Source organism: Protomyctophum bolini (genome assembly GCF_963924005.1).
Source record: "Protomyctophum bolini genome assembly, chromosome: 23".
Taxonomy (NCBI): domain Eukaryota; kingdom Metazoa; phylum Chordata; class Actinopteri; order Myctophiformes; family Myctophidae; genus Protomyctophum; species Protomyctophum bolini.
The window spans coordinates 5,258,201-5,271,814 of record NC_137884.1 but is presented as its reverse complement, the minus strand read 5'-3'; the positions used below and the strand labels follow the sequence as shown (position 1 = coordinate 5,271,814).

Here is a 13,614-nt window from a genome sequence, read left to right as displayed (position 1 = left end):
CTCGTTGTGTGTAAAACTGAGGCTATTCTCTATCATCATCTCTTTCTTGTTCATTCCCTATGTTACTTTTCCCCCTATATGTCACTTTTTTTCCTCCAATCTCCCTCTTTTCCTGATTTTCCCTCCACTCTTCCACTGAATAAGAATGCTTGGACCCGTGGCCAAGATTTCATCTTGGCATTCAGGGCAGGCTCAGCTGCTACATTATGTCTCCCTGCTCAGCACAATTAGACCGCCATCATTAAACATTAACAGCAGGGAGATAGGTATACAATAACAACCTCCTCATGGGGAACATAACTAATGGTGGCGGTGGGAGCAAACGGCGCATGATAACAACCAGGAACGCATTTGCAGAAGGAATGCAGGAAGGACACGGACTTAGGAGAGCTTTAATACGCTGCCCAGTTGGTCTGCTGATTGACTGTAGTGGCCGGTGACACTACAGTCATTGATGAATGCAGGAACAGAACAGGATTCATTACATTACTATAGGACTGAAGTCCCGAGCTAAGTGTTCTCCGCTGACAGTAGTTTAAGGCAGTGGTTCCCAAAGTGGAGTTCGGGGACCCTCAGGGGTCCTTGAGGGAATTCCAGGGGCGTCCCCAGCTAAATGATAGTTTGTAACCAAATGGACCCTTATGCGTCTGTAACTCTGAGAGTGTACAAATGGAACCAAATGTGCACTCTCAGAGTTAAAGGTGATTTTAAGCCAAAATGTAAAATATCTATAGTTTTGGCCTTTTCCCCCCACTAGCATCCCCTGTATGATGATGCTGTGGTGTTTTCCTGCAGGCAGACACTACCGCTGGGCCTCTGGGCTGTCTTGAGTTCTAGGTGTTTATACCTCGGGACGTCGGGGTGTGAGGGGGAGGAGGGGTTAGTGGGGGGGGGGGGCAGGCAGAGTTTTAGCCAATCACAGCGAGGGTGTCTTCAAAGCCCCAGTCCCCACTGAGCACAGTTTTATAGTTTTACAGTTTTATTTCTACTACTGGTGCAGACTCACAGCAAACAGTTGAGGGGCGTTAGCCCCTCCTATATAGAGGTTTAATGTTTGTATTTAGTTCAATGTTTGTTTTTAAAAACGCCATTTGACAAGGGATGGAAAATGTACGTCATCTTGTCCCTAACACAAACATTAAATGCCATTAACAACGATAATTACATTTTTGTGTTGGCACCGTTTGTTTTTCATCACCATTACATCACCTAATCATAGCAATATGAGTTAGCTTTTTAAATAACTGACTGCAGTAAATATAAAATTAAATGCTAAACTTTATTTTGTGAGTGTAAATGGGTTAATAGAAATTCTAGAGAATGGCCATGTAACTCCTTAATAGAAGTTGTTGACACTTTCAATGAGGACAGTTCCCCAAGCTTGCGCCGCTTGATTAGGTTTCTGCTCACCATGCCACTTACAATTATAATTACAATTTAGGCATTTGGTAGACTTAATCCAGAGCGATTTACAGTAAGCAAGAACGAAAACATGCATGGTAATACATCAAATACAACAAAACAGTCAGAATCATACAGAATGTAAACTATTAACCAAACAGTGGAATAGCTGCTGTATATAATGAAACTATATGCGTACACTCCGTACAGTATACACTATAGAGTGCTATGTCTGCATAAAATGCTATCTAAGTTACATACTGTAAGTTCAGCCTTTGCATACGGCTGTGCAGTAGGCTACAACCTGCACTTTGGAAACAACATGCAGGAGCTGACAGGCACCACAACTTTTGTCTTAAGTATACTTCTTCCAGCTTTAAGCACTGCTGCCTTTTGTAAAGATCACTGAATGCAGGCAGGCACATGTTTTACTGCTGACGTTCAGCTTTTAACCAGCAGCCCTAGAAAATGTATTTATCTTTTTTCTATTACAAAATGATTATTTTTAGTAAACATTAAAGTAAACGGTAATTACGGTGATTATGTTCTTGTTCTGTGTTGTGCTGTGAAAAGATGCAGTGTTAATTCAGCTGGCCTGACCATGGTCGCTGTCCAAGGCACCGAATTTGTTTTCCTTTTGCGGCCGTTGTAGAAGTCTTTATTGTGCTTGTGTGTCGTAATAATTAATGGTAGATGCTGGTGGTCTCTAGGGTTGTGAGGGGATGTATTGCCCAGGATGCCTGCCAAAAACACTTTGAAATGGTTACGGGGACAGAAGTAATTTAGTTGGCTTTACTGACTGACACCCTGCTAAATTTTACTCTTAGTGGGTGTGACTCTCTCTCTCTCTCTCTCTCTCTCTCTCTCTCTCCCCCCTCTCTCTCTCCCTCTCTGTTTCTGGAGGCTGTTTTTATTGACTGTTGAATGTAAATGCTTCAGCATCTCAAATGTGGTGCCAACGACCAACAGGGAATTTTATATTTCCTTTCAGTTCGCTGCCATCAGCCTCTCTGATCTCTGCTCCAGTTCCTCTCTCTCTCTCTCTCTCTCTCTCTCTCTCTCTCTCTACACTAGGATAATGGGATTTGAATACAATTGGTGTCAGTTGTTAGACTTACCCGTCAGTTGTGAGACCTAAGGGAATGAGGAAGTCCCAACATTTGCACGCACGCATGCATGCATTGCACACACACACACACACACACACACACACACACACACACACACACACACACACACACACACACACACACACTGCTGTTGTATTCCAATGGGGTTTTAGTTTGCGCTCTGATAGTTATTGGTGCAGAGGTAACACCGCTGGCTTACCCTAAACTGGTGCGAAAAGATACAACAATGTTTTGATTAAGAATGATTAAGTCTTGAATATACCCTGAGGGCAGCCATACTGTAGGAACGTATGTTTTTGTTTTATTTGTGTTTGAGAGAGAGGGAGAGAGAGGGAGAGAGAGCACGCAAGAGCAGAGTATGAAAAAGAGTAGAAGATAGAAAGAAATGATAACCAAAGGACAAAAAAAACAATATGGTGCTGGCAGAGAGCGAGAGCAGGGTGACGAAAGGACATATTGATTAGTCTTAATTAAATTAAAATAAGACGAGGACAACCTTAGCATAGAGATGAAGGACAAGTTTTAATCATGGAAAACCACCACAGCACAATGGCCATAGTCCAGTCATTGCTCTAGCTGGTGTATCCATGGAGTGTATCTAATCCGGCTCAATCCCCATTAAATGGTAACCAAACCCAAGGCCACTCACATTTTGTTTGTCTCCTGCCCTGTAAAGCAAGCTAGTCACAGATAGTTGGTGAAACACTACGATTTTAATGATGATTTGACATTAGCACATCATGCGTTGCAATTGACAGGTATACACGTCATCCTATGAATTAATTACGTGGGGCGCTCATGACGAGTAGACTCGTCTTAAGGCGTTTGATTTAGCTGTAAGAAACCAAAAACTGTCTAAACTAAGTACTGCACCCACATACCATTCAAATACACTGACATACCACTCAAAAGCCAAGTACAACCACCACCCCTCGGCAGCAGCAGATTAACCTTTTACTTGTCTCTTCAGAAGACATCAAAATAGCCATCTTCAACCCTGACTCTCCTATTGATTCCCATGTCACATCAGGCATTATTTGAGTGTTTAGCTGCTGTCAAAACTTACCGCACGCACGCACGCACACACGCACGCACGAGACAGGCAGGGAGCGCTCTGTGTTTTCCAGTGGCGAGGCATAGAACCTAATTTTTCCTCCAAGGTCACGTCTAGCGAAGCGTGAACCTGTCAACGGGGTGTGTCGATATCTGCCTGTGCCCACGCTGATTACCCCCCCCCCCCCCCCCCAACACACACACACCACATGACTGACAGGCACCGCTGCAGCACTGACATGGCTGCAGGAAATGCTGTACTGTATGTGCCAAAGAGTTATCTTAGTGAGTTCTGGTCAGCACGGCAGGTTTTTCTCAGCCTGTCAGGGAAGAGGAAGGCAGCCATGGGTGTAGGCATGGGTGGAAATATACAGCGAAGGCTTGGGAGGACGCCAGCAAGCAGTTGTAAGGATATACTGTAGTTGGAGGGGCTGGCTATAGGAAGTGAAGGGAGAGAGTGAGAAACAAAAAGCAATGGAAGTAAGAGGGATAGGCGATGGGGAGGATAGACGGGGGAAAAGAATATAATGGCTTGAGGAAGGTATGTTTGACTCTTGGTTAACAGAGAGAGAAAAGCGGAGATGGAGGGCAAAGAGAAATTAAGAAAACGGCAAACAGCAAAAAGATGAATCAGGACAGAGAGAATTGGAAAATGCTGTGCAGACATAAGTATATAGTCTGGTCTTGTCTGTTTGACGGAAGGCGCGCTTGTGTGTGTGTGTGTGTGTGTGTGTGTGTGTGTGTGTGTGTGTGTGCGTGTGCGTGTGTGTGTGTGCGTGCGTCGTATGAAGGGAGCAGTGCTAATGGTTTCCCCGTGGTTCCCACAGGGAACTCTCTTCATTCATCACTTCTGGTGGCAATCAGGAAGGCAGAGCTCGCCCTCTATCTCTCTATCGATTCCCTCTATCTGTAATATCTCTCTCTCTCTCTCTCTCGCACCTCCTTCCTCTTCCTCTTTCGATTGCTCGCTGCTTCCCCTGTCTCTCCAGCTCTCCACTAACTCTCTTCATCTCTCGCTCTCTGCACACTGCATGCACTATACTCGTCTCTGTCTCCACCTCTCCACTATACCTCTCTCTCTCATCTCTCCATTCTCCACCATGACTCCCATCTCTCTGTCTCTCCACCACCTCTCTCTCATCTCTCCATTCTCCACCATGACTCCCATCTCTCTGTCTCTCCACCACCTCTCTCTCATCTCTCCATTCTCCACCATGACTCCCATCTCTCTGTCTCTCCACCACCTCTCTCTCATCTCTCCATTCTCCACCATGACTCCCATCTCTCTGTCTCTCCACCTCTCCAATACCTCTCTCTCTCATCTCTCCATTCTCCACCATGACTCCCATCTCTCTGTCTCTCCACCTCTCCAATACCTCTCTCTCTCATCTCTCCATTCTCCACCATGACTCCCATCTCTCTGTCTCTCCACCTCTCCACTACCTCTCTCTCTCTCATCTCTCCATTCTCCACCATGACTCCCATCTCTCTGTCTCTCCACCACCTCTCTCTCATCTCTCCATTCTCCACCATGACTCCCATCTCTCTGTCTCTCCACCACCTCTCTCTCATCTCTCCATTCTCCACCATGACTCCCATCTCTCTGTCTCTCCACCACCTCTCTCTCATCTCTCCATTCTCCACCATGACTCCCATCTCTCTGTCTCTCCACCACCTCTCTCTCATCTCTCCATTCTCCACCATGACTCCCATCTCTCTGTCTCTCCACCTCTCCAATACCTCTCTCTCATATCTCTCCATTCTCCACCATGACTCCCATCTCTCTGTCTCTCCACCTCTCCAATACCTCTCTCTCTCATCTCTCCATTCTCCACCATGACTCCCATCTCTCTGTCTCTCCACCTCTCCACAGTCGCCCTGTATCCTCAACCATTAACTCTTTGAGTGCCTGCAGGTATTAATGAATTAATTCTTCCACCAGGCCCACGACCTGCACCGGGAGTTAAAAAAAATGGCTGTGTTAAAATGTCCCGTGGTTTTGTAACCGTGACGACTTCAGTTATGGGCTGTGAATAATATTGGCTTGTTTGACCAAAAACGCATTACATTTCTTGTGGTTGTGCTAAGCGAGGGAGCCTGCTATGCTATGCCACTTAGTTGTCACTTTCTCTCTATATCCCCTTCATTACATTCTACTCCATGCTTGTATTGCTGTATACCACTGTCACTTTCTCAATACTGTATACCGGCCTATTCCAAATATTTTCATACTTGTCCCAGAAGAGAGATGTGCTTACCAAGCGGGTTTACAGAAGTTAAGGAAAACGGAACACCTAAGACACACAACTATCTTATTCTTATTCTTGTTATAATTTAGCAGTTATTCTATCCAGGGGGCATCGTGTTCACACACGCCCACAGTACGTCAAGGCAGTCCATTTGAGCAGCCACTATATTCTGCGTTCACTTTACATGCTCGCTGAGACAGTATAGTTGTTCAGATGTCGGCGTTCAAATTCCCTCCACCTCCTTGGCCTCCTCCCTGTGGCATTTAGTTCTGTAACGGGTGATACTGTGATTATGATTAATGGGTTGTGCTACGATACTGTATCTATAGTTCTGGGTGATTCTGTGATAAAAGTGATTCACTGATTTGTGGATTGTTCTATTATGTGATATGCATCATGTATATATGGCATTGAAAGATGTTCATGTAATGTCTTTATCCTATGCTCTGCTCTGCGGGGGTTGTGATCTTAGATCTGTATATGTTGCACAGGTAATCTGTAACACCGTATCACATGAGCAGAGCCACACCGCCAAACTAAATGCTTTGCAATAAATGGTAATGGTCAATCCTGAGCTGAAGAGTCCTAATGAAATAACATTATAAATAATGTCACATTATATAAGTAAGGTGGGTGGAAAAACGTGGTTGTGCAGGCTCATAATTGCAGTTATAAAGGATAGAGAAAAGCATGAAGTGCATAATATGACTAATCATGATACTTACTTTGATGTATTACCATGTGTTGTCCTTCCTTACTGTAAATATAGCTCTGCGGATCAGAGCGTCTGCTAAATGCCTAAATTGTAATTATTAAACTCTGCTGAGTTGTATTTTGAGGTCAGCCATTCTTTTAGTTTAGTTTTGAGTTTTGATAGGGGGGGGGCAGATCTTTAATAGGTCAGTCCACATGAACATTGACTCCACTTGACTCCAAACGGCGAGGAGAAAGTGAAAGAAGGCTGAACTATCGCCGCAAGACCACTGAAATTTAGAGCAAAGGCTTCTGAAGGAGCACTAAAACTGTGAAGCGCGCCGGTGAAGCGTCAATCTTTGGTCCGGGGGGCACGGAAACGGGTCGTAGCACCGGGCACCACAAAGGGTTAATCCTCTTCTGCTCAATATAAGTTGTTTTGATGGTGTTAAATAATGGTCTTATGCGTCTTAGCCTCACATAGCAGTTGCTAACGACCCCTGGAGGAGACGGAGCAGCCACACATAATAAATGGAGCTCTGTCTTTCTTAATGTTTTCTGAAGCAGTTGTGACATATTCCCCGCTCAGAGAAAACTATGGCCCGACGTCACATAAAACACCATTACTCCAGGCCTAGCCTCAGCACAGTATTTCACTGCCTGGTGAAATTACCTAAACAATATTCTTTCTAGCTGCTAAACAGCTCAACAAAGTTTAGGACAAATGGAAGCTGCCCCACCAAGATCTTCATACCTAGAGAAGCTACGTACGGCACAGAAATTGCCTAGAAAAACACATGAGCAGTTTTGCATCAGTCCAATGCCTGAATTAAACATGGTCGCACGCTGTCTCGCCTGATTAGGTCTGCTATTTGCTCTGCATGTGGAAATAGCAGGTGGGTGGACTGAATGCGCGCAACTAAGTGTATATCAAGCTTGACTTGTGTGAGAATATACAGTGTATAATATACTGTATATTTTTAACAAGTATTGAATAGCTCTATATTCTGATAGTAACCGTTGATATAGACTGACAGGTCTCCCCATCTGTCCAGGTCTTTAGTGAACATCATTTGTTTAACTTGTAATGCACTTTACATGTCAGGATTCCAATTGAATCCAGAAGAGAGAGAGGACAGAGAACACATACTGTACATGATAGAGGACACACAAGTGAAACTGGTATATGAGCAGAAATGAGCAGGCAAAATTGGAACTGCTGTATTTAATTTAGAGCGAAATGCAGAAATGACACTAGTTGCGAACGCAGTGAGCACTTACTATGAGACCTAGCAGATCATGTCTGTCTGTCTGTCTGTCTGTGTGTGTGTCCGTGTGTCCCCCCTTTGTGCCCATATATGGAGCTGAGTGATGTGTCTGTCTGTCCCGCTTTTGTGCCCATATATGGAGCTGAGTGATTTGTGTCACCATGACTCAGCCATAACCATATAAGGAGTCCCCAAAGAAGCTATACGTCCAAAACCCAAATATGTACGAGCTGCGTTCGCTTCCCGCATTTGCGCGTCTTACTGGTAGTGTATAGAGTCCAGAGGGACTTCGGTCAACTAAGAATAGAGTTGAAGTGGTTGAACATGTTTGTTTTGCTTTTTTCCAGGAAGTGCGGGTACGCCGGTGGTGTTCAACGAGAATGGAGACGCTCCAGGGAGGTACGACATCTTCCAATACCAGAGCTCCGATAGGTCTACTGCAGAGTACAGAGCTATTGGGACTTGGACCAACCGACTACACCTGAATGTGAGTGTTTTGTCAGAAATTGGCACACATTGTGCACTCACGCATGCACACGCACACGCGCAAACTCTCACGCACAAACACAAACAAATCCTGGTTTGCGCACAAGAACTTTTGGCAGGCACATTCACACATACATGGGGGAAATAAGTATTATAACTTTTTTCTCAGTACGTTTATTTCCAAAGATGCAATTGATAGGACATTTCTATACCAGACATTGGTATTAACTCAAGTAATCCACACATGAAAAGAAATCACAACATTCAAGGCCATAAATTATGTGGAATTAAGTGCAATAACACAGGAAAAAAGTATTGAACACTAACTGAAATTAATGTAATACTTAGTGGAGAAGCCTTTGTTTGTAATGACAGCTTCAAGACGCTTCTTGTATGACGTAACTAATCGCCCACACTGCTCAGGTGTGATTTTGGCCCATTCCTCCACACAGATTTGTTGGTGCCTTCTGTTGAACCCTTTTCTTAGGTTCTTTCCACACATTTTCAATGGGGTTTAAGTCAGTTGACTGACTGGGCCATTCTAACACCTTGATTTTCTTCTTCTGAAACCATTTGAGAGTCTCCTTTGCTTTGTGCTTTGGATCGTTGTCTTGCTGGAAGGTCCAGCCACGTCTCATCTTCATCATCCTGGTGGATGGCAGGAGATTCATCTCAAGAATTTCCCGATACATGGCTCCATTCATTGCTCTTTCAATTACATGAAGTCTGCCAGTACCTCGAGATGAGAAACAACCCCATGCCAAGGCATGCCATGATGTTTCCACCTCCACACTTCACTGTTGGTATAGTGTTATTCGGGTGATGCACAGTGCCATTTCTCCTCCAAACATGGTGTGTAGTATGACAGCCAAAAAGTTAAATTTTGGTCTCGTCATGACCAGACAACATTCTGCCAGTATTCAGTAGGCATGTCCAAATGCTGTAAATGAGCTTCGACATGCCTTTTAGCACCCATGGAGGCCTTGGCGGTGGAGTGCATTGCCTATTGTTTTCTCTGTAACACTTCTACCTTCTGCCTCGGGAGGGGGAGGAGAGGACAGGAGAGGAGAGGAGGAGGGAGAGGAGAGGCTAATATAATCGCACAATACGCGTCGCATAGATGTGTACACTGTATAGGCAAACGCGAATAAATTCGCCGGGCAAATATTTCGCATTTTCAGATCGCTTATTCGCATCGCGTCGCCAAATCGCCAGTGTGTAATGACCTTTAACGCATACTATGTTAGTCCCCTTGATCGAAGGTGTAACACAATCGATTGATTGACCATTAAAATAAACGGCTCACCCGTCTGACCATGACTTAACATATGGCAGCCGGCCATGGGCGCTTCCAAGAGTTTGCGTTTCCAGTTGAGACCAAATGGTGTCTATTGTGGACAATCTTAGGGCAGCAGTGGGCGCTGCAATCGGAAAGTTCCCGGTTCGATCCCCAGCTCTGGGTCACTGTCAGAAGTGTTCTTGAGCAAGTCATTGAACTCCTAACTGCAGCCGATGAGCCTTGCATGGTTGGATGAACGTAATCCACACTGTAAAGCACAGTGGGTAAAGACACTTTATATGCGCCATTTATCTTTCTTTCCTTTTACCATTTGAACCTATACCATCTAATAGGAGTCAGGGCCTTTATTTACCTCATACAGAGAGAATGAGACTTTAATTGGACTCGGGCTATTATTGGAGATGGTAAAGAAAAGTAATTGTCTGCACACAGAATGTTGTCCGTGATTTATTTCACCTTCGCCGTCGGCCAAGTATTGTTTGTTTGAATAGAGGATAATAAAGCACACGGCAGCATTATGCAGTGTGTGGACATTATCTCTATTTACTTTGATTATTATTATAGTATTTGTGTTCCAGTACCGGTTGTATTAAGAATTGTGGGAATTCAATGTATTTATTTTGTACAAGTACGCTCTTGTTTCAATATTATTATATCATGTGATTTAGTAATGGTGAATTAAGCTTATCTTAATTAATTATTATGGGTGCAACACCTGCGTTGTGTCACAACTCATAGGAATGAGGCAGGGGACGTTTTAGCACAACTAAGTAATAGGCTTATTTAGCTACTGTAGATCTTCACAGTAGCAAAAGGGAAACCCCTTTTGGTGTTTCTAGCCTTATGTTATACTTTAGCTATTGAAAAATCCAGCTCTCAAAAAGCTCTCAAAAATAGCAGACCTACAAGCTCGTAGCGTGGCACTCGGTCCCGCGCTACGAGCTTGTAGGTCTGCTATTTTTTTAAATCGTGAAAATGTGGCACAAATCTTTGAATACAGTATATTCTTTCAGAGCGGACGTTTTTTAACTCAAATCTTTGCTTCTGCGGGGGTCCCTGGAACAACATATTTTCATACGGCGGCCAATTACATATATTTTTGGGGGTCCTTGACATGAAAATGTTTGAGAACGACTGACAAGACGTGTTTTTCAGAAAACTGTCGGGATTTAGAAGACATTTGTAAAATCGCCCTCGGGTCTAAATAGGTTAGGAATAGGTTAAATAGGAGAGTCCTCAGAGTTACCACTGGGTGGCCGCCAAATCTTTATGGGATAGGAACTTTTTAGTTTTTCTCAGTTAACCATGCACTTGAACCCTAACATTTGTATTATGGGCAACATTCACCAAAAATAGTCGATCTTATATGATTTTAAGCAGGAGTCATCCCGCTTACGCAGTGTTTTTAGACCTTCATGATGCATTTGGAACCCTGCGGTGCATGACCTTATGTTTAGATCCCTGGAGGAATATATACAGCTGTATATACTGTAGGGAATGAATGCATTCCTTTCATGCTCTTTCTTTCTTTCTTTCCGTCCAGCAAAGATAGAAGATCATGAATGTATTTTGGCCCTAAACCATTCAAAGCTTCATAGACCAACAGTATTTTGGAATGAATCATTTAACACAGTGTTAGTGATCCACTTTAATGGTACAGTATTAAGGACTGGAGCAGCAGGGTGCTCATGGCGTAATGTCGGTTCCCGTGTGAAGAAGACTTTCAGACCGAGGCTTTCCAAACATTTCAGACCGCAACCCAAAATAGTCATATTTGAACTATACCACCCTGACTCGCTTCCACAGATGAATATTGTGAGAATAGCCGAACTACAAGCTCACAGTGCCTCGCGCTGCGAGGTGATGTGAAAACAATATTGCACATTATTACCCCTCTGGAGGTCCCGACCCCCCAGTTTGGGAACCACTGCTTTAGACTTTTCATTTGTGGCTTTCGCCTTTATTTTATATTTTTTATGGAGGGACAGACAGTATAGGCTGAGAGGAAATGGTGAGAGAGATGGGGGGGAGTGACATGCAGTGAAGGCCGTCAGGATGGGGAGTCGAACCCACGGCACACTGCCACAGACTGGATTACCAGCCAAGGTGCCTGGACCGCTGAGCCACGGCCCATGAGGCCTCATGGCTTTATAGACTTTCTAACGCCTTACCAAAGGAAATGGGAACTGTACGGGTCACGTCGGGACAGAACGCGGCAGAAAGACTTCTCCAGTGGATCGTTAAAGCGCTCGTTTAAATATTTAATGCCTGTGATCCAAAACACCACTGTACTATGCGCGCCTACGCGCATATGTGACAAATAAAACCTCTGACATTTCCAGTCTTGATACACGTCATCTCTCTCTCTCGCCCTCCCCATAAATGTATTAACGAGCCCTTTTGGCTTTTCAAGTGATTCGGTGACAAATCCCCACCGAGGACACGAGTGACACCCTCTCCTCCAGTGAGGGATCATGATTTAATGATCAGCCACACGCTCAACCTTTTTATTCCACCCCTGACACGTCGTCAGCGCGACAGCTGTTGGCCTAGTTTGGGTTCTCAACCGGTTAAAAACGATACTGTAGCAATGCAGCCAAGTCCAGTGGTGGAATGTAACAAAGTGTACTTTACTACTCAAAGTACTGTTATTACAAAACATACTCTTAACCACTTAAGCCCCATATACATTTTGGCATTTGAAAATATAGTCCATCTACAAGTTCACAATGTGTCAGCATTCTTTTTACATTTGAAAATGTGTGAAATTGGACTTGGATAATGGGTACTAGAGAGAGAGAGAGAGAGAGAGGCTACTGGGTTATGCATGACCAGATATCAAAGTGGAGACTGGAGGGTATTTAGTTTTTATTGATGTTTTTAGTTTATTTATTTTATTCCAAAGGAATGTGTCCCGAGAGGATGAAGAATCACTCCACTTTGAAATTAAAATAATGTCCTTGTTATTGCAGAGAGCATAAAAAGGGGCCAATGCGTTTCAGCGTTCGTTGGGGACATGGGGACAGTTGTTAATGACCTTTTTTTCCTTCTTTTTCTGTAAATGTTGTAAAGGAGGGGACTGGGCGCTCGTGTCTTCATTGACAAGGAAGGGGTGTGTGTGTGTGTGTGTGTGTGTGTGTGTGTGTGTGTGTGTGTGTGTGTGTGTGTGTGTGTGTGTGTGTGTGTGTGTGTGTGTGTGTGTGTGTGTGTGTGTGTGTGTGTGTGTGTGTGTGTGTGTGTGTGTGTGTGTGTGTGTGTGTGTGTGTGTGTGTGTGTGTGTGTGTGTGTGTGTGTGTGTGTGTGTGTGTGTGTGTGTGTGTGTGTGTGTGTGTGTGTGTGTGTGTGTGTGTGTGTGTGTGTGTGTGTGTGTGTGTGTGTGTGTGTGTGTGTGTGTGTGTGTGTGTGTGTGTGTGTGTGTGTGTGTGTGTGTGTGTGTGTGTGTGTGTGTGTGTGTGTGTGTGTGTGTGTGTGTGTGTGTGTGTGTGTGTGTGTGTGTGTGTGTGTGTGTGTGTGTGTGTGTGTGTGTGTGTGTGTGTGTGTGTGTGTGTGTGTGTGTGTGTGTGTGTGTGTGTGTGTGTGTGTGTGTGTGTGTGTGTGTGTGTGTGTGTGTGTGTGTGTGTGTGTGTGTGTGTGTGTGTGTGTGTGTGTGTGTGTGTGTGTGTGTGTGTGTGTGTGTGTGTGTGTGTGTGTGTGTGTGTGTGTGTGTGTGTGTGTGTGTGTGTGTGTGTGTGTGCGTGTGTGCGTGTGTGCGTGTGTGCGTGCGTGCGTGCGCGCGCGCGCGCGCGTGCGCGCGTGCGTGTGTGTCCACAAAGAACAGCGTTCTCTCTTGTGCTCTCTGACCCTGACGCTGTCCGTGCTGCTGAGCTGTGCATATCAGAGAGAAGGGTCAGTTATTGATCTGCACACAGCCTACAGGACCATAGTAGAAGGGAGCGAGAGCGCATTTGGAAGCTGTAGTTGTCTCAAGCTATTTTTATGCACATCTCTGGTGTATTAAAGTGGTTCAAATGCATGACCTGAGATAAGAGAGCGAG

The 13,614-nt window shown here is 44.5% G+C and overlaps 1 protein-coding gene across 1 annotated transcript in view; it reads left to right on the top strand.

The window, feature by feature from the left end:
• The window catches only part of grm8a (glutamate receptor, metabotropic 8a), a 252,876-nt gene that overhangs the window by 216,491 nt on the left and 22,771 nt on the right, over positions 1 to 13,614 (top strand). Inside the window, exon 9 of the mRNA XM_080757178.1 lies at positions 8,142 to 8,281. Coding sequence (XP_080613304.1) covers positions 8,142 to 8,281 — 140 coding nt within the window. The remainder of the gene's footprint in view (positions 1 to 8,141; positions 8,282 to 13,614) is intronic.